General features: G+C 41.4%; 1 protein-coding gene across 1 annotated transcript in view; it reads left to right on the forward strand.

Moving 5' to 3' along the window:
- The first annotated feature begins 1,837 nt into the window (after window positions 1–1,837).
- Window positions 1,838–22,203, forward strand: part of mov10l1 (Mov10 like RNA helicase 1) — a 70,567-nt gene continuing 50,201 nt past the window's right edge. Inside the window, exons 1-6 of the mRNA XM_078234616.1 lie at window positions 1,838–1,922; window positions 6,383–6,570; window positions 11,663–11,828; window positions 14,173–14,285; window positions 17,615–17,805; window positions 20,782–20,925. Of these exons, the coding sequence (XP_078090742.1) occupies window positions 1,838–1,922; window positions 6,383–6,570; window positions 11,663–11,828; window positions 14,173–14,285; window positions 17,615–17,805; window positions 20,782–20,925 (887 nt within the window). The remainder of the gene's footprint in view (window positions 1,923–6,382; window positions 6,571–11,662; window positions 11,829–14,172; window positions 14,286–17,614; window positions 17,806–20,781; window positions 20,926–22,203) is intronic.

A 22,203-nucleotide genomic window follows, 5' to 3' on the forward strand; every position in this document is an offset into this window, starting at 1 on the left:
CATGGGGGTGGGGGGAGATGAGATCCATAAACATAGGTGCTGGAATCACCAATTGACACTAGGCATTTGGTCAGCTGGATTGACATGTGGTTAGTTGCCATGAACAGAGTGCCTGTGATTACCTCAACATCAATGTTCTCCATGGGCAGATCTTCAAATGTCAGTGTGATAGAGAGAAGTGTGTTTCACAAACAACATGTAAAGGCAATAAAACATCAGCTTGGTGAGCAGACTGGGATAAACTCTTGACTGGGATACCAATCTGAGCTGTGGAAGCACTGATCATGTTGCTGATCATGCCTCCAGAGTACCTTGATGCTAAAGAACGTGTCTAAGTAGGGTGACTACCATCTGTACACAGTGTATAGCTGATTCCAGCAAAACATCTGGCTTAAACATTTTGTCTAAACAAACATCTACAATATTATCATTATTCAGAATGTCTTGTGAGCTTTAGCCATATGTTGGCAGTCTTGATCTGGCAGCAAATCACACTTGCTGAGGAAATGTGTATCTGACTGACCACTTGCTTAATGGGCAAAGAGACCTATCACGTGCGCGAGGGGAGGGAGTTAGAGCCTGGTCTTGTTAGACTAGGGCAAATCAGGTGCTTCTGGAAGGAGGAAGTGGCAGTGTGGAGAGCTTTAGCATCGACAGATGTGTGAATCTCATTGAACAGTGAATCCAAGGCTTGGGAAATTTCTGGCTTAATGGCTGCCAGGGTGGGACCTCAGCTTGGAGCCATATCTCTGCTTCACTAGACCTTCCCTCTGGTGAATAAGTTGTAGCTACTGTAGAAACAGTGCTCTCCAAGAAGGGTGACATCTCTTCATCCTCAAAAGTTAGACCGTGATGACTAAGCCCCCATTGCAGCAAGAGGTTATCCTCCTGAGGCTATCATTGATACAGATCCTCATGCCTTTTAGCTGACTGCATTCTGAGATCAGCGAGGTCTGAGGGGTGGGCACCCCTGACCTGGGATCCATGATACAGGTGGGTTGTCTGCTATATTAAAGCAAGTAACACTGCTGCTTTAGCTATCGAGCTGCACAATATAATCATGCAGTAATTTGTGTCTGCCCTAGCATTGGGTCCAATAAGTACTCCTTGTTCAGCAGAGTGTCCTGGAGACAGCCAATTACCTTCTGCATCTTTGGATCCGCGATGAGGATTAGTCTTGCTTCTCTGTTCCCAGGTGAACCTGTTAATGAAGAAGAGAGCAAAGTTACGATCAAGTGTCAAATTGTAGGTTGGGTTCCGATGCTAGTGATCATAGTACTTGACTGTCTTGAAAGCTCGATGCCCAATCCGTGGCTGCTATAGTTTCCATTGTTACTGTACCGCAATACAATTGACTAAGTAGTCAATATCCATGTGTATCAGCTGCATAAACTCACCAGTTTCCTTTTGAGAGGTGTGACAGTGCCCCATAGCTGCTACTGTGCCAGTAGCATGTGCTCACCTTTAGATTGACAGACAAATTGGATCACAATGTCAGTATTTAAGGGAAAACATTGAGCTTTAACGAAACCTCAAAATTGAACTGTACAATAATCAGTACAAAATGGGAACAGGCTCTCAACCACCAGAGCATGACAAAACAATGGTGCTGTGACAAAAATGAGTAAGCTGACTTAATATCCCTGCCATTAACAAGTATCTCGGCAGCAACAATATCACTGAAATATTCTGTTTGTACAGTCACAAATTACTTTCATACACAGAAGCTTGTGCTGTTTACAGGACAATTCTTTCTTGCAAGCTCAACTGGGCAGACTGTACTGCATCAATATTAAGATTTTCTTTCCAATTTAGATATATTGAAAAAGTACCGGCAATGCTCTCCCTCTTATTGAAAGCTACTGCCTTCTTCTGGAGGAAAGCCAGTGATGACTTGGATCAGGATAAATATGAAACAACAGGTACTGAATGTTGAACAATATTTTGTTAAAGTGAAAAATAGTCTTTATTTTTTAAGGAATAAAATATGCAATTGCATTGACTGAAATCAGATACTGTATTAATCACGTATCTATTATTGAAATATAGTTGCTTTCAACTCTGATATCATCTCTCATGCGCTCATTAAACATGCTCTGCATTCATGACATACAATGTCAATAGTAAGTGAGAAGCACTCTTCACTTTAATTAGTTTGCTGCAGTTTTTGCTCTCTAGATAATGTACGGTAAACAAAAGTGGCAGTGATTACACATTTCTACCGTTGTTAAGACACACGCCAGAAACTCAAAGATGTTTTGTGAAGTTAGCCTTAAGTTTTACATTTGATTTTGGTATTGGTGAGCATAAGGTGTTTCACTCCAGGTGTGATTCAAGTGACCGACTAGGAAACTTTTACCAAACAAAGTTTATTTAAGGACACAATTAGAATATAACACAGCTTTTACCAATTACAAGACTTAAAATGACACAGTATAACTCTTAACAGCTAACTATCTCTGTTGTTCCAATTTAAATCAGTACCCCATAGGCATTCACCCTTCTTCAGAATTAGCACAAAAACAAGTACACACACATGATGCTGGATTTTCAGGTTTTTAACTCTTCTGGACAGAAGTCCAGGCAGCAGTTTTCAGAGAAGGATATATCCGCAAAACCTCAGAAGTAAACCCAGTCTCTGGCAGTTCCCAGTCTCCAGACAGAAACCAAAGGATAGCTCTCCCTCTGCAGCTTCCAAAGCAGCAGCAACTTTCATACAGCACAATCTCCAAAAAAGAGACTTGCCTCCTGGCAGATTCCAGGCTCCAACTTCAGAAAGGGACAACTCTCTTAACTCAAAAGCAGCATCTAAGCTTAAGTATTCTGTGTAAAGCCCAGCTTCCCCTGTAATATGCCCATACCTACCAATCATCCCAATGAAGCCCACTCTGCAAAACTCCAGGGAACAGCAGCAGAACAGCATTAGTTCAGATCAAAACCAACACTCTAGCCATTAGAATCAATTCTGCTGCTGTGGCAACAACGTAACATGCCGGTAGACAAGACAGCACTGATATAATGCCAGGGGCCGCTAGAAACATAATTAAAATACATTTCAAAAGGCACTGTATCGCCACACCATTCTTAAGGCACAGTTGAGGGTAAATGCTGAGTTGTTCAAACCCCAGAAGGAAAACCGAAAACAATCACCCCAATTCTGTTTGCAATTTGTTTTGCATGAGGAAAGGTTTGAGTTCCTGAAATGATGTCCCTGACCACTTGAGATGATGTAAGAAATTAAATGTTTATTAAAGAATAGAAAGAAAACAATAAAGCAAACTAGAAGTGCACTTAACTAAGGCAATGGCCTTTCACAGTATCACTATTTTAAACACTTCCAGACAATCTTATCTTAACTACCTTCAGAGCTAGCGCTCCCCAGTCTGTTCTGCAAACCTTATAGATAAAAATCCACTAACTGTTACCATACATGGCTTTTATGTATTGTTACCATACATGGCTTTTATGTATCTTAGGGTTTTGAGGTAAACCAGCCACTTGCTGTTCAGATCATTCTTCCTTCACACAAATTGCTTTCTGGGAGAGAAATAGCTATTCCTTCAGTTGGCTGAGATCTAAAATCAGTTACTCCTGCATATGTTTCTGGACATTCTCACATACATTTTTCCCCTTTGATCTCTTCCTTATCTGACCTAATATTTTTTAGAACTTCCCCCTCCCAAACTTCATTACCTTCATCTCTCAATTTAACCTTTAGAGTTAAAAATTAAAGTAAACTCACTTTATCCACCTTCCTTATCACACACCATCTTCACACCTTGCATCTCTTCCCCTTAATTCTCAATATCTATGCATGTTCTGTATCCGTTGTTACTACATTGCCTTAGATAAACATCTGTTTGCAGTGTTGCTAGGCTTATTAACACCTCAAATGCACTCATTGCACTCACACAGTCACTCTATGTACGCCTGAGTTATCTTACTCTCACATTCCCACAATGAAAATATGTGACCAAAACATATTCCAATTTCTCAGATTTCCCTGATATTTGCATGATACCATATAGTCTTGGAGGGGAAATAAATTGTGAATGACTGATTCATATTCTTTGTAAGCAAGTGCAGTAACACTGCATGCATGAGAGCAAATAGATTTGGTAATGTATATAGTAAAAAGTTCATACTAATTCTGCAGTGTATAATGGAAATTGAAAACAATGGGTTCTTTGAACAGTTGATTTACTTTTAGTTATGAATTGTGTTCCTCCCATTCAGACCACAGTTTGCATTTATTTAATCTTCCAATTGCTTTCATTCCTCATGTCAGTCACTCCTAGGTACAAATTGTGTTGGGCAACAAGTATGTTTTAAGAATAATTTGAAACGCTGTCAAGTAATAGGAATTTACCTGATTTTGGAGCCGAGATTGCGATGTGCAAGTCCCGCCATGCCCCAGGGGTTTCCGCAAATGTGCGAAGTGGGAGCAGGCAGAGCATGTGCCGTTGTGTTGAGAGACTTTTGGTCCGGGGCAAGAACCGGAAAAGAGAGAAGGTGCAAAAACTTGATCATAGGGTACAAATGTGGGGCACCAAAACAGAAGGTTCCTAGGACAAGGAGTTGCCCAAGAGAGGTAAAGAGAACCCAGGGAGAAATGCCAGGAGAGATCCCAGAGACAGAGGGAGGATTGGGGAAGACTCCCCCCAGGGAGGAGGAGATCACTGGAAGGAACCACTGGGTCTTTGAGCAAAGAAAGAGGCTCCAAGCAGAGTGTTGCGGTTGAGAGGCGGTAGACATTGAGCGCTGTGCTGTGGGCCGTGTGGGCAAAGGTAACTGGTGCTCAGCTCATTATGGTTGAAGAGCTGAAGTTATGCCTGTGAATTAGTGCTGGAGTGCCGACTCGGGAAGCCACTCCAATCCTGGCATGCTTAATACTCACCTACATTATGATTCCAAAACATTCTTGTCCAAATTGTGCATCTAGTCTATAACATTATTGTGTTTTATTATTTCTTTGAGCCATTCAAGGTAAATGCAACAGTAACACATTTTACATGATCAAAGAATGCTTTCAACCAGAGTAAGGGGGCGATTCTCCCAAAATAATTCAAAGTGTCAAATTCGTGTGAAAACTGGAGTAACTCTTGCGATTTAATAGGATTTTCAGAATGATTCTCCCACACTCTGAGCACTGCAAGTGCTCCAGCGAGTTTCACTCTGAAAATCAGGGGGCGTGGCCTATTCCCGCTGGAGAGGCCGACAGCATAATGCTGAGAGAGCCACTGTGCATGCATCGGATTGTCAGAGCGGAGATTGGCACATGTGGCAGTGGCCCCACACTGCCAGTCTCCCGATTGCTGGCCAGCTCGATCGCTGGCCTCCCAGACCCCCTCCAGGCAAGCTCCGGCAGCCCTGATCACCCCCTTCCCTCCCTCTGCCACTGGTCCTAAATGCAGAGTGACAGCGAGACCCAGCCCCCCAACAGGCCCAATCCCACTCTGGGCCCACCCCCTTGGCACTGCCTGATGCCCAGGGCCCTTGGGCAATGCTTGTTTGCCTCGTGGCCAGGTTGGCACTGCCAGGCTGACACTGCCAAGGGGCACCTCTTTTCCCCCCCCCCCCCCCCCCCCACCTCCTGGGGTGGCCTCCATGGCCTCTGTTCCCTCCAGTGGAGTCTGCTGCGCCACCTGTTCCCCTTAGTGGGGAGCTGTTCTAAACCCCACTGGAGTGAACCACTCCTGCTGGAGGGGGAGACGCGAGTGGGCCCGGAAACTTCAGTCCCGGGCCTGCTAATCACATTGAAATTCATATTTAAAAATTACTCCAAAAATCTTGGAGCTGGAGACGCTCGGAGGCCGTGGCGCCCAGCGGGGATCTCGCTAAACGGCCTCCGTCATGTGTTCCTGGCCCGTTCCACTGCTAGAGCAGTGCAGCAGGCTGGGAGAATCACCCACTTAAAGTCAATGCCTTTTCATTGTGAAGAGAAAATAATAATGCATCTTCAAGTAGAAGCTTTTGCACTGGCTTGTAAAGAATGTGTTAAACGCACCATCTCCAACTCTTATGGTGTTATAATGACCCAGAATCAGATCCCCACAGCGCAATCACCAACCTTCACTGCCTTTTCTGCTCTTTGGGGCTTCTTTTGAGCCCTTGAAAGAAGGAATTGATCTCTGGATTTTTTGGTCTAACATGGTTTGATGCTGAACAGAGCAATTGGTGTTCATAACCAGTAAACAATCAGGTGAGATCAGGATTTCGAACATTAATTCAAATAAGTGCAGTTAGCTTTAATTATTCTGTTAAAAAAGCAGATTGTCTGATTTATATATATATATATATATATATGTTTATTGGTACTAACGTGTGTAAATGATTGACTGATGCCAGCAGTATGAACAACTTTTAAAATGTTTTTTTTTAGATTGTTCAGAGTATAAAAATGTGCTTGGAGGCACTGTGACCAGGTTTTGTGGTAAATATGGTTTAGTTGATGACTCCGTCTACTTCACTTCGGACAATGTGCTCGGAGGTATGCCTTTGCAAGTTGGCCAGAAGGTGAACGTAGTAGCCCAAAGGAATGAGACATCAGGAGGTTGGAAAGCAATCAAGGTAGGATGTGATAATAAACGTCACTTATTCTCTTCTAATTCAAGAATAGGTTTAGTATTTGTTTAAACGTAGAGTTTGACATTTATATGTGCATTAGTTCATACTGGAAATGTTTCTTGAATTGCAAAACTAATGTAAAATAGAGATAAACATCATCTTTGTAAGAACGTTTCAGCACAGAGATTACAGAATCCCCAGAGTTTGCTTCCATGCAGAAAGTTCAACATTCTCCTAAAATTAATAGGAAAAGCTACAAATGCTGGAAATAAAAACAGAAAATGCTGGAAATGCATACTGCTCATTCTGACTGTAAAGATTTGTGATCTTTCAAGTGTGCATGTTAATCAGACTGTCCTCTCCTATTTCCCAGTGTTGGTTTATTGCACAATTCCTATTCCTGACTTTCTAGAGCTGCTTTTATGTTGGAATGAAGCCTATAGGAATTGCTTTCAAGACCACTGTTGTCATCCTTCTTCTCAGAATGCCCCGCCCTCATCACCTTTCTCTGTTATGCAGACTACCACCCCGTCTCCCAGGTCCTTGAGTCGTAGAGGTTTACAGCATGGCATCAGGCCCTTCGGCCCAATTTGTCCATGCTGCCCTCTTTTTAACACTAAGCTAGTCCCAATTGCCCGCGTTTGGCCTATATCCCTCTAAACCCATCCTACCCATGTAATTGTCTAAATGCTTTTTAAAAGACAAAATTGTACCCGCCTCTACTATTACCTCTGGCAGCTCGTTCCAGGCACTCATCACTGTGTGGGGAAAAAATTGCCCCTCTGGACCGTTTTGTATCTCTCCCCTCTCACCTTAAACCTATGCCCTCTAGTTTTAGACTCCCCTACCTTTGGGAAAAGATATTGACTATCTAGCTGATCTATGCCCCTCATTATTTTATAGACCTCTGTAAGATTTTGGTAGATTGAACAGGGTGGGACTTACTCAGTTAATGGTAGGGCATTGGGGAAAGTTACAGAACAAAGAGATCTAGGGGTACATGTTCATAGCTCCTTGAAAGTGGAGTCACATGTGGACAGAGTGGTGAAGAAGGCATTCGGCATGCTTGGTTTCATCGGTCAGAACATTGAATACAGGAATTGGGACATCTTGTTGAAGTTGTACAAGACATAGGTAAGGCCACACTTGGAATACTGTGTGCAATTCGAGTCACCCTATTATAGAAAGGATATTATTAAACTAGAAAGAGTGCAGAAAAGATTTACTAGGATGCTATCGGGATTTGATGGTTTGAGTTATAAGGAGAGGCTGGATAGACTGGGACTTTTTTCTCTGGAGCATAGGAGACTGAGGGGTGATCTTATAGAGGTCTATAAAATAATGAGGGGCTCGGATCAGCTAGATAGTCAATATCTTTTCCCAAAAGTAGGGGAATCTAAAACTAGAGGGCATGGGTTTAAGGTGAGAGGGGAGAGATACAAAAGTGTCCAGAGGAGCAATTTTTTCACACAGAGGGTGGTGAGTGTCTGGAACAAGCTGCCAGAGGTAGTAGTAGAGGCAGGTACAATGTTGTCTTTTAAAAAGCATTTAGATAGTTACATGGGTATAAAGGGATATAGGCCAAATGCAGGCAATTGGGATTAGCTTAAAAAAAGGGCAGCATGGACAAGTTGGGCCGAAGGGCCTGTTTCCATGCTGTAAACCACTATGACTCTAAGATCACATCTAAGTCTCCTACACTCCTATGAAAAGAGTTGCAGTCTCTCCAGTCTCTCCTTACTTTCTCCAGGCTTTGTGGTTAAAGAAGTTTGAGTGCAAGTTGTTGTTGCACACAGGTCTCTTGAAATGAACTTTCCACACTACAAAAATTGGTAACCAATGTACAGGTTAATACTTAGAATAGCGATTCGATCAAGAATGTTTGTACAAAATAATACATCTTATGTAAGAAGCTTTTAAGTGATTACTTAATTGTTAGAACTGCTGCTGAATTTTTCAACCAGATTAATTCTCCATTACATCCAACTGCTTGTATGAATGCAGGTAGTTATTATGTCGCTGCTAAAGGTTCCCGTGTGCACTGATACCTTGCAGACTCTTTCTGTTTATTTTCAGCCTATGTTTAAAAAATATGGTTAGTACAAAGTTGGGTTGCTATCTGTAGATTAGGGCTCTCCATTGCAGAAAGATATCAGTGCGATGAGAAAGGTAATACCAGGGATGAAAGACTTTGGATAACAGGCTCAGATATTCGATGAAGCAGAGAAAACTAACACTAATAAAAAGAGGGTGCTGGCGGTCTGGCAGAACCTGCAAAGAGAGGAATGTTTCGTGTCCAATCTCTCCCACTTTCTAATCTATCCACAACCTTCCTTTTTGTTCTCCTTGACCCTTCTCACTTTTTCAACAGTATAAAACCTATCACATTTCTACCTCTCACCACTACCAAAGCAGAGTTATGTGGACTTGAGACGTTAACTCAGTTTTTCCACAGATGCTGAACTTTGTTTTCCAGCACTTTCAGTTTCTAGATTTCCAGCATCCACCATGCTTTGCTTTTATCAAAACCAATACTCAAATGGAATCAAATCAGAATTCGACCTTTTTGAAGTTTGAGAAGATAAAGATCCAAAGATTATCTACACTGATGTGAAAGGGGGAAGTTTGATGTTTTTTTTCCTACCGTCATTACAATATGGAATGCATTACCACACGTACCTATTGAAACTGTGACATTGTACCAGAGAATTGGGTGAAAACCTGTAGAGTAATATTGAGGGATAGAGGAGAAACGGAGAGGACATGGAGTACATAGCTCTAGTGTAAAACAAGCGCAGGCACAGTGGACCTAAGTTTTTTTTTTTAACCATGTTAGAATGTCTGTGATTCTATGGATTTCACTACTGTGAATTACTATGTCTGACCGTATATGAAATGACCCCTAAAAAAAATCGCTTACAGATGTTCCTGTTATCTATGATGACTGCCAATGTGGTCAAAACACTGCTGTCTGCCAAAAAAAGGCTTGCTTGTTGATTGTTTTTTTGATGATGGACTGTTCTATGAAAAGCCAGCCACGTAATCTCTTCGTAATTGCTTCAGGTGCAGCCTCATTGCGTTTCAGTAGCATTTATGTGTAGCTTTGCACATGCAAGCATTTTCTCTGTCACTCTTGCGGACTCGTCAAGATGAGAGAGGGGAGAGCTGGAGAATTGACTGCGAGCTTTTGGTCATTAGGTAGCATCACACTGTTAGACAAGGTGTGTTATTACATGGTTCAAATATAGAAGTAATAGGTAAAGTTGCCATAGTCCCAGATGACCATAGGCTGTGACTGGTGGTGATTTTAACCTGAGGATCACCACACCTCAGGCAAAGGGCAAGGTTAATAAGGTGGGGGCTTCATGAATAATCTCAGTGGGTACGGGAATTGAACCCATGCTGTTGGCATTACTCTGTCACAAACCAGCTATCCAGCCAACTGAACTAAGCCAACCCTAAGCTAAGAAGTAATAACCCTTATGTTCTTGGCACTTGCTAAGGCTATTGTTAACTATGGAAGAAATATGCCACTGCACAAGTACTAGTCCCATGTCCAAAATCCAGCACCCTTAGGACTGTGATTGTGCCAGATTTTGGACAATCAAATCAGATAGTCTATCCTTGGCCAAATTCAATGAATAAACGATGAAATTAAGTGTGATTATTAAAAAGAGGTATTTTTTTCAAAAAAGGAATACATTTTCAAACTAAAGTTTGACAGCAGTTCAGGTTGGATGGGGTTGAGGGATGTTCAGGTTGACTCAGAGGCACGGTAATTAGACCAGCATGCCACTGTAAACAAAGGAGTGAAACCACTAACTAGTCTGGTACACTGCCCAGAACTAACACCTTGGTGGTAGGACAGCAAATGTTCACTGGATTAATCTCTGGCCAGAGATGGTTGTCTTATGATGTCTTAGGCAGGAACTGAAGAACGTCGATTGGGGGCAGATGTTTGAGGGCAAATCAATATCTGGCATGTAGAAGGTTTTCGAGTGTAAGTTGATAGGAACTCAGGACCGGCACATTCCTGTAAGGATGAAGGATAAGTATGGCAAGTTTCGGAAATCTTGGATAACGAGAGACATTGTGAGCCTAGTTAAAAAGAAAAATTAAGCATTTGTCAAGGCTAGGAGGCTGGGAACACACAAAGCAATGTGTGGAATACAAGGAAAGTAGAAAGGAACTTTAGCGTAGAGTCAGGATTGACCCAGTATTTGGGCAGTAAGTCTGAATTTCATTTAAATCAAATGGAATATATTCAAGATATCCCTTTTTTCTGGACAAATTTGGTTTTAGGAAGGTCAGATCTTGAATCTCCAACCTGTAGGCTGTTTTACTTTTCATTTTCCACAGAAGCCATCGTGCTTTGAAATTGCTAGTTTATATCATGTTCAGTTCAGTTTGGTCCAGAAGCTACTTGGCTATAAGGATGGAGGTGTCCTTAAAGTGAGATATTAAACTGTTCAGGTAGTTTTATTATTGCAGAGGGGTAGGTGGAGAGCTTGATGTTCTGAAAGAATTAGATCAAATAAGCTGAAGTTTTATTTGTTTGAACTTGTGGTAAAATTCGTACAGCTGCCAGAGTTCTCATCCGACTGGGCCAGAGTAAACACCTGTTCTGAGATAAAAGAATGTGCTAATACCCATCCTTTCATGTTAAATCAAATTCATTTCTGCCTCTTTCCTGAGATTATTTATTTGTTATTTTTGTAAATGATCTATAATTTGCTTTTATCCTAAATGAAAATGTGGTAATTTTGGTTTAAAACTATTTGGAAATACTTTAGTAAGGTAGCTTTGGGTAGCTGCTTAAATTTATTCAAACAATTTGGGATACAACAACTTCCTTTCAGTACTGTACAATCACATATGAGCATGTGCTTTGTAGATCACTTGAACAAATTGTATTTGGAGTGTTACTATCACTGACATAGGTTTAAACTGCAAGTGTGCAAAAACAGATTCTTCAAAGTTTGACTTTTAATTCTGCTGATGGTTCTTTTTTTAAAAAGTGTGTTTTAGCTGCAAAGCGTACAAATACCAGATGGAAGGCAATTTCCTGACACCTGTGGTATTTTTTAAATTGCAGGTGGAACCTGTAACTCGTCAGTGGGATGACGGTACCTGTGGTTTGTCCTCAAACCCTCCAGCAGAAAGTGAAACTCATAACCTGATGGGCATTGTAACTTCATGCAACAAGAATGGTGGCTACATTAATGAAACTACTTACTTCTCCATGGAAGATGTATGCGAAGGTAAAAGTGCAGCAATCTTTTATTTTGAAAAAGACCTATAATTAGCCCATCAAAGTGTCAGCTGTACCCATTGAAGGCGCACTGCATGTTTTATGTAGAACGATGAATGTTTTGAATGCAGGGCATGTCCATCCAAACTTTATAAATTAATTGTATGTTCGCTTTTTGTCAATTTGCACACTACAATCCATCTACCCTTTGGGTAAGAAATGGGGCTATTCATCTCGGATTGCTTTTACCGATTGGATGTAGTAACCTTGCTGGCAAGAATATCTGTGGAGAATGTCTCCAATTCAGTTGTCTTCTGACATGGTTGAGTTGGGTGAAGAACATCATTAGCAAACAATTAGCGCTAATCATTTATTCATATATATGCAATGTATAAATGGGTTGCTTGGTCCAACCAACCCATGTTGGTCTTCATTCTATTGAAAAGATCATCTCTTTGAAAGACAGTATTTTCCAGTGCTTATTTTGCCTTTCTTATTTCTGGAAAGAATACCTTGGGTTTTCCAAGAAAGCCATGTCCTCTCCCATCAGGAATGTTTGAGATGCTTGAAATAACGTATGAAAAATAATTTTAAAATGTTGGAAAAAGATTAAACAATTTTTTAAATAAAGTTTTGAGAGCTGTTCGGGTCAGATGGTGGTGAGGGATATCCAGGTTGACTCAGAGTGCAGGAACTAGACTAACACACCACTAAACAAAGCAGCGAAGCTGATAACTACTGCAGTGTACTACCGAGAACTAATGCCTAACTGAATTACCTTGGTATTTGGACAATAAAAGTCTGAACTTCATTTACAAAAGTAGCAAATGGAATATGTCAATTTTCTGGGCAAATTCTGTTTTCTGACTGCCAGATTTTGGATTCTCCAACCTTTTATGTTTTATGGGTGCATGCGTATAAGTGATTATGGTTGCTGATTGCACCATCAATCATATTCCACATGATCTAACCTCTGCTTAATTGAGAGATCCATCAAATAAGAGTCACCAAGAAATCAAATGGGGAATTGAGAAGAAATCGCTTGACCCAGAGAATAGTGAGAACATGGAACTCCGTAACACAGGGAATAGTTGAAGCAAATAATTTGGATGCATTTAAAGGGAGACTGGATAAGTATCTGAGGTAAGGGGATAAAGGGTTATGTAGATATAGTTAGATGAGGAAAGACACAAAGAGGTTCGAGTAGAGCTTAAATGCCAACTTTAGCCTGTTTAGGCTGAATGGGCGGTTTCTATGCTGTATATACTGTTTAATCCCTTCGGATAGCTAGTTTCTGTAACAGTAGCTTTGGCTGCCTTTGCCACCATGTAAATCAGTCATCAGAGTACTATTCTGCTGCTGAAGATGTGAAGGAAAAAATACAATCATTTGCAAGACTTTACCATTACTAATTGTGGTTTGAAACCCATGCAGAATATTGGTGACCTTATCTGACATTTATCTTTACGTTCTTGTCAGACTTGACTTTTGTTCGTCCATTTTCTTTTAATGGATAAACCGTAAAGAAAATGCATAATGAAATTTCATCTACAGCTTTAGCTGTTTAAAAGTTTATTTATTGGTGTCACAAGTAGACTTGCATTAACACTGCAATGAAGTTACTGTGAAAATCCCCTAGCCTCCACACTCCGGCGCCTGTTCAGGTACCGAGGGTGAATTTAGCACGTCCAATGCACCTAACCAGCATGTCTTTCGGACTCTGGGAGGAAACTGGAGCACCTTGAGGAAACTCAGAGACACCGGGAGGATGTGCAGAATCCACACAGACAGTGACACAAGCCGGGAATCGAACCTGGATCCCTGGCACTGTGAGGCAGCAGTGCTAACCACTGTGCCAAAGAAAACACTTCAAGCTATCAGTAAATCCTGATATGTAGCTTTCATACTGACTTGGTGGAAAATTAAATCTCCTAATGTGATTTCGTTCTGTTCCTAACACTTAGATGGGAAATTAGGTCTACCAAATGTGTTCCTTTCTGTGCTCCACCCAGACTTCTGACAGACTTCTAATTCCAGGCTTAACAAATGTGGCACTCAAAGCATAGGGTGGCACAGCTAGTCAACAAAGCGATGTTCTATCACCCCTAGGCTCTGACTGTCTAGGCTGATATTTAGTGTCTCCTTTTTTTCATGGATGCCAAGGATGCTAAGTGAATAATTTGGTACGGTCTGAAAATACTGCACACCCATCTACAGATGGACATTACCCATAATTAAAATCGGAAGCCTTGCTCTGAGCTCTTGTGTTTTAGTGTCTGGGGTCCCTTGTTTCCATCTGTTTGGACTCTGCGTTGAGGTGTGTACACCAAAAGTGCTGCTTGATTGTTTTCCAGGGTTTCAGCCCTATAAAGGTGACTGGGTACAGGCGCAATACTCTATTGAACAAACCACTTGGAAAAGTCAAGCCTACGGTGTGAAGCCACTTAGATATAAGAGAGTAGATAAGGTAAGTGCCCATTAAAGATGCAATGGCTCTTTTTTTTTTAAATCTGTAGAATTTTGGATTTAAAAAATATAAATTGATTCAATAGAGTGGAGTAAAGGATTATTTGTACTTCACACACTTGAGTTGCTTTCCTTCCTCAGAGTATTCAGCAAAATTATATTTGCAGATGTAAATTATATTTATAGGAAGAGTATTTCCGTATATCCTGGATATGCTCAGTGTACATTTGATTTGCATTTATTTGTAGATGTAAATACCTGTTGGATTTATAGTTGGACCATTTTTACACGCCCTAGGCACACTGCATATGTGGGTTTACTTTTTTTTAAAATAATCAGACGTACCCACAGCTTCCACTTTAAGCTTCTAACTCTTCCCCTTTTAACGAGCTGTGCAGTTTACTCAACCGAGGTCCTTAGACTGCACCTTCTCCCTGGCAAAAAAAACTAACTGGCAGAATTTGTATGTGGTGTGTCTGGAATCCATAGAGCTACAATGATTTTATGTAATGCAGGCACCCCCAGGGATTACTGTGTGGCTATCTCTTCTGCCTGCCCTCTCCAGAATGGCAGATCGTAGAAATCATAGAATCCCAACTGTGCAGAGGGAGGAGGCCATTTGATCCATTGACTCGGCACCCACGCTTACCTAGGCCCTATCCCCGTAACCCCACATATTTACCCTGCTAATCCCTCTAATCTATATACCTTGTTACACTAAGCGGCAATTTAGCATAGCCAATTCACCCAACCTGCACATCCTTAGAGTGGGAGGAAGCCCACAAAGACATGGGGAGAACATGCAAACTCCACACAGACAGTCACTGCATAACTTGGATGACCACATTTGTGTGAATATAACATCTCCCTTTCCCACGTAGTGGCAAATATAGATGGGAGGGCAGCCTTGCTGTCCTTTTGTCAATATTACAGAGAAGGAGGTGCTGGAAGTCTTAAAGCGCATCAAGGTAGATAAATCCCCGGGACCTGATGAAGTATATCCCAGGACGTTGTGGGAGGCTAGGGAGGAAATTGCGGGTCCCCTAGCCGAGATATTTGAATCATCAATAGTCACGGGTGAGATGCCTGAAAATTGGAGAGTGGCAAATGTTGTGCCTTTATTTAAAAAGGGCTGCAGGGAAAAGCCTGGGAACGACAGGCCAGTGAACCTCACATCTGTGGTGGGTAAATTGTTGGAAGGTATTTTGAGAGACAGGACCTACAGGCATTTAGAGACGCAAGGACTGATTAGGGACAGTCAGCATGGCTTTGTGAGTGGAAAATCATGTCTCACAAATTTGATTGAGTTTTTTGAAGGGGTAACCAAGAAGGTAGATGAGGGCAGTGCAGTTGATGTTGTCTACATGGGCTTTAGCAAGGCCTTTGACAAAGTACTGCATGGTAGGTTGTTGCAAAGGGTTAAATCTCACGGGATCTAGGGTGAGGTATCTAAATGGATACAAAATTGGCTTCTTGACAGAAACCAGAGGGTGGTTGTAGAGAGTTGTTTTTCAAACTGGAGACCTGTGACCAGCGGTGTGCCTCAGGGATCAGTGCTGTGTCCACTGTTATTTGTCATTTATATTAATGATTTGGATGAGAATATAGGAGGCATGGCTAGTAAGTTTGCAGATGACACTAAGATTGATGGCATAGTGGACAGTGAAGAAAGTTATTTCCAATTGCAACAGGATCTTGATCAATTGGGCCAGTGGGCTGACGAATGGCAGATGGAGTTTAATTTGAACAAATGCGAGGTGATGCATTTTGGTAGATTGAACCAGGGCAGGACTTACTCAGTTAATGGTAGGGCGTTGGGGAGAGTTAGAGAACAAAGAGATCTCGGGGTACATGTTCATAGCTCCTTGAAAGTGGAGTCACAGGTGGACAGAGTGATGAAGAAGGCATTCCGCATGCTTGGTTTCATCGGTCAGAACATTGAATACAGGAGTTGGAATGTCTTGTTGAAGTTGTCCAAGACGTTGGTAAGGCCACACTTGGAATACAGTGTGTAATTCCGGTCACCCTATTATAGAAAGGATATTATTAAACTAGAAAGAGTGCAGAAAAGATTTACTAGGATGCTACTGGGATTTGATGGATTGAGTTATAAGGAGAGGCTGGATAGACTGGGACTTTTTTCTCTGGAGCATAGGAGGCTGAGGGGTGATCTTATAGAGGTCTATAAAATAATGAGGGGCACAGATCAGCTAGATAGTCAATATCTTTCCTCAAAGGTAGGGGAGTCTAAAACTAGAGGGCATAGGTTTAAGGTGAGAGGGGAGAGATACAAAAGTGACCAGAGGGGCAATTTTTTCACACACAGGGTGGGGAGTGTCTGGAACAAGCTGCCAGAGGTAGTGGTAGAGGCGGGTACAATTTTGTCTTTTAAAAAGCATTTAGATTAGTACAATTGGTATAGAGGGATATGGGCCAAATGCGGGCAATTGGGATTAGCTTAGGGGTTTTAAAAAAAAAAAAGGGTGGCATGGACAAGTTGGGCCGAAGGGCCTGTTTCCATGCTGTAAACCTCTTTGACTGTATAAAAGGAAAGGTTTAAACAGAAGTGGAATGAGCTTTAAAAAAAGGTCAAAGAAGAAGATGGTGTGGAAGGTGGCAGAGTGAGGATAAGCAACAGACACCTGCAAAGCAACTTTGGTGATGATCACAGAAGTGTGGTCTATAAGTAGACCATCTGACCCAGCCAGTCCATGCGTATGTGCTACACTTCAGCCTCCTCCCACCCTTCCTTGTTTCTCACCCTCTGTTCCATCATATGCTTATCTTGCTTCCCCTGAAATACATCTATACAATTTGCCTCAGTTCCTCCCTGTGATAGTGAGTTCCACAATCTCGCCAGTGTGAGTGAAGATGTTTGTCCTGAATTCTCTATTGATTTCTTGGCAACTCTTGTATTAATGGTCTCTTCCTCACAAATGAAAGTTTCTCTCCCTCTTGTGCTTTCTCTCTCCAGCAAAGCCTTTCAGAAATCTGAATATCTCTTTCAGACCACCCCTCAGAAAAGAGGCCCATCCTGTTTGTCGTCCAGTAGGTTCTGGTATTGTTCTTGTAAATATTTCTTTACATCCTTTCCATTACCTCTACACTCTTATTATAATATGGGTGCCAAAACTATATGCTGTGGTCTCACCAAACTAGTCATTGCTAGGTTGATCTGTGACTTTTCTTGCATTGTGAATGTGATTCCATTCTGCATAACTTGGATGACCACATTTGTGTGAATATAACATCTTCTCTTGTAAATTTGAACCTGTTAAGCAGAATTTATTATGAACTATTATTAGTTATCGCTGTGCTCCCTGTTTGAAGGTACCAATAACCAGAATTCTTCTTCGAAGTGGTGTAGTGGATGACGTTGTATTTTTCACACTCGATTCTCTCCGACTTCCAAACCATTATGTACCCAAAAAGGGTGATTTGGTCAATCTTGTGATCGTTGAAAGTAATCAGTCTTTCTACCTATGGAGAGCTTTATGCATTGCACCTGCAGAGAAAGAAAGGTATGGCTTAATCCAGCTTTACAGATACACTGAATGCTTCGCTATGTACTGTTTTCACTTACTCGGTTTAAACTTTGCCATTCAAAACAATTTGTGTACTGTCCTCTGAGGTAGACTATAATGGTCTGTCAATTGGTAACCATTTAAATGGAATTGATCCAGCCAATTACCCCCCCACCCCCCTCTCTCAGTCTACTGGTCAATTTTTGGCCACCCCAGGTGGATTTGCCCAACGTGGGACAGCAAAATCCAGCCCAGGTGTTCAGTCAATTATCAGAATATGTACCCGACACTGCAAATCAATCAAAAGTAGAGATAGCAATTTAAAACCTCGTGGTTCTGGAGCAACCTCTACTGAGTATCAGCAGAAATATAGCATTAAATGCACATGTTGTAAATTCTTTATAATTTTGTCTTTTTTTCCTTGACACCTTTTCTCTTGTTTGTTTTTGATGTTCCGTTAGCAGACTGGTCCCGGAATGTGCCAGCTGTGGGTTAAGATAGGCCAAGTTTAAAATTAATCCAAATGAAGGGAAACCACTGCTTGAAAATATGTTGTGGAGATGCCGGCGCTGGACTGGAGTGGGCACAGTAAGAAGTTTCACCTCACCAGGTTAAAGTTCAACAGGTTTATTTGGAATCACGAGCTTTCGGAGCATTGCTCCTTCAAGTGAGTGCAGAAGTGGGTTCACAAACACAGCATCTATCGACAGAGACTCAATTGCAATTGTGTCTCTGTCTTTATATGCTGTGCTTGTGAACCCACCTCTCCACTCACTTGAGGAAGGAGCAGCACTCCGAAAGCTCGTGATTCCAAATAAACCTGTTGAACTTTAACCTGGTGTTATGAGACTACCTACTGAAAATATGTGGATGTATTGCTGCTGCACCAGACCACTGGGTATAAGCTGGATCTAATACCGCGATATAGAAGCTGAAAGAAATGTTCAGCAAACTGGGCACAAACTGGGTTGATAAATTCCTGTGAATGTTGCAGCTCCTTTCAAGTTATTACAAACATATTGGGCGGGATTTTATAGTCTCGCTCGGCCCAAAACCGTAAAAGCCTGCCCGAGGTCAATGGACCTTCCCATTGTCCTCCTCTCGCCCTCTCCGATTTCCCGTGGTGGGCGAGGTGGTAAAATACCAGCCGTTCATGTTCCACTGCTGCTGCAAGCGAGAACGGAGAATTTGGTGCTCGGCCAAATTGCCGTTCACTGCAGCGGGACCAGAAAACCCCACCGGCGTGAAAGGCTGGAAAATTCCACCCGTAGCCTATGATGAGTTATTCCCGTGAAACACGTTGTCCGTTTATTGTAGGGAAGAATGGTGACTAGAACATTGGAGGTGATTTAGTAGGACATCTTTCCCGTCACAATTCAAAGCCTCTGAGCAAATCATGTCGTCTATCTCCTTCCTCTCCTTTCCCTCTTCCAAAGTTTTTCTGCACCTTTAAATAAAATTATTTTGTTCTGTACCTCCCCATGCAGTATAAAACTAATAATACCTTACAAACATATTGGCTTAGAGTCGTAGAGGTTTACAGCATGGAAACAGGCCCTTCAGCCCAACTTGTCCATGCCGCCCTTTTTTTTTTTAAACCTCTAAGCTCGCCTTCTGCCAACATTTGCTCCTCTGGTGCCCCACAGAAGAGGCCGTTGTGTATGAGTTTTGACATTGACGGTGAATTTTGACAGATTATTTGACCACATTGTGAACTGCAGTCCAAGCCTAAACGTATCTTGGTCATATGGTCATCTCCTGTGCAGCCATTCCTGTTTCTTTGTAACTTGGCTCTTATGGAAAGTGTCCGCAGAACATGTTCAATGAAACAGGGTAAGATTTAAATTGAATTCCGCTCGGATTAAGAGCGTGCAAAATGTCTTTAGTAAAGAGTATTTCATGTTGAGAGACTTGAGTTGAACTAATCTGGAATGGAATACAGAGCCTGTTGCAGAATTCTGCCGAACTGCTGTGACATTAATAGTATTTTGCATCATTCCAAATATCCTTCCCCTTCTGGTCTGTTGGTGATGTGGAAGCCACTTCACTCTCATTTGCACTTCCTTAGCTCTTTCTTTCTTGTTCGGGGGCAAGATTGCAGAAAGTGCTTAGGTGTTCCTCTTTATTTCTGTGCAAATTAACATGGTGTTTAACTTGCATTTTATCACCATTGGTTATTGAACAGTAACAGGACTGTAAATATTGTTTTTTATATATTAGGATATTCAAGTAGTTTTGAATGACCCTTTCTATTTTTAATATCTGTTCAATTAATGATATAGTGGGAGGTGAAACTGCTTGTTATTGACTTTGGTTTTCATGTAAATACTATTCCAATTATCAAGACAAAATGAATGGCAAACAAAGGTGCTTTTGTTTTGTACTCAGCAGTATTCTGTAGTGTAAGATCAGCGTCTGAGGGGCATTTAGCAATATTCTTAGACTATCTGCCACCTTGCTTCAATAACTTAGGGAGTATTGCATGACAATACAGTAGAATCCAAGGCTGCGTAGAGGCCCTTATTAAAGCATGTAATTGGATAGATGCCTCAGTGCATGGTTGACATAGTAGATCACCTTGTGTACATTAACCATATTGCAACCTTCCCAAGCATCATGATTTGTTTATTTTTCAAATCTCCAGTACCAAATTTATTATCAGAATTAATTAATTTAGGCTGTGCAACCTCCTGAAACGTTGTATCTAAAATAAATTTTCTTCGGCACAGCACAGGAGGCAGAGAAACAGGCACGGAGAATAATTTGCTTTCCTTTAGTCCCTTTCACTCTTTCCCATGCTCCTTCAAACGTTGTCCTCACTCTGGCTTGTGCCCATCATCCTTGCCTTGCCAGTGCATGATATTGCTATCTTGTGTTGTATGATGTAAAGTTCCAGATGTTTATAAAGATGGTGGGGAGGGCAAAATTACAATTTTCAGGGATGCAATCCATCGAAATCTGGCTGTTTTTCAGTTTACAGCTTCTTTCGATGACAAACAAAGAGTTTAAGCAAATTGACTTGGAGTTCCCTAACAAAGAAGGATTGGAAGTTGCAAGGAGGATTGACTTTGGTACCATTAAGCAAGGAGAGAAGAAAGACTTGATGGTGTGGATTGAGTAAGTTTATATGGAGTACAATTTTCAATACCTAAAGGGAAATCTAAGAGTCTCAATATTATGATTTTTGTGTGTGTGCTGTTGAATTTTTGTGTAGTTGGCAGGCAGATTGGCAATGTACTTTTCGAATAAAATAAACTTCTGAAAGATTTAAGTAAATTTCCATGTTGCCTTGTTGACATTGAAGACCTTTAGGGGCAAAATTGGATTGAATAAAAACTTCCTAGTCCATTAAGTGAATAAATTGACACTTCAGTACAGTCATCAGTCCAAGTTAGTTGATTGTGTTGAGGGAGCTATGTATTAGGGGATAAAATGTGTTCCTTAACTCCACATTTAGCAAATGAGCAAAAGAAAAATATATTTGGGTCTCCAGGAAAGTAGAAATGAAGCCGAAGATCAGCAGTGATATTGAATGGCAGATTAGGGTTCGATGGGCTGAATGACTTGGCCCTGCTCCTAGAATCATAGAATGCCTATTGTGCTGAAGGAGGCCAGTTGACCCATCAAGTCTACACTGACTCTGACAGAGCATCTTATCCAGGCCCTATTCCCATAACCCCATGTATGTACCCTGCTAATCCCCTTAACTGACACATTTTGAGATACTAAGGAGCAATTTAACATGGCCAATCCATCCAACCTGCACATCATTGGGCTCCTATTTCTCATGTTCTTATGTCATATTCAGGAGCAAATCTATGAAATACCAACTCTGGTTCTTCATCAGGAAGTCTCACCCAGAATCATTTTTTCTTATTTAACAAAAGACAAAACACTAATCTTTCTGGTACAGGTGAAATAAGTCTCAAACAATATTGGAGTGCTTTTTTTTTTTGCTGCTGTTGTCCATTCCTTTGGGTTATTCAAGAAGAAAGACCAGGGTCTCGTGTTTACCAAAATCTTGAGTGCCGCTACATGTACCTGAATGTAGATCTCTTGAGTGTCAGCGTTCTGTGAGGACCACAATTAATGGGCTGGTGCAGCCCTAACCAATATAGTGAAGTTGGCATCAATACCATAATTGCATTTATTTTGAGTACGCTTCGCTCTTTCTTTCCAATCTGTGAACAGAATTTGGTCACAGACAAGCTCTTGTGTTTTCTGTTTCAGCTCTCCCCTTTCTAAACTGGAATATCCAGTGACCACTCAGCTGCCCAGTTGTGTTCTTTTTAGCTCTGGTCTCCACTGCAAGTGCAACATTTAATCAGTTTGGAATTGCTGAGGTACTGCCACCAATCACACTTGTAATTTTTTTTTTCATTCCCAGGTTATAGG

The sequence above is a fragment of the Mustelus asterias genome, chromosome 19, assembly GCF_964213995.1.
Source record: "Mustelus asterias chromosome 19, sMusAst1.hap1.1, whole genome shotgun sequence".
In the NCBI taxonomy this organism is placed as follows: domain Eukaryota; kingdom Metazoa; phylum Chordata; class Chondrichthyes; order Carcharhiniformes; family Triakidae; genus Mustelus; species Mustelus asterias.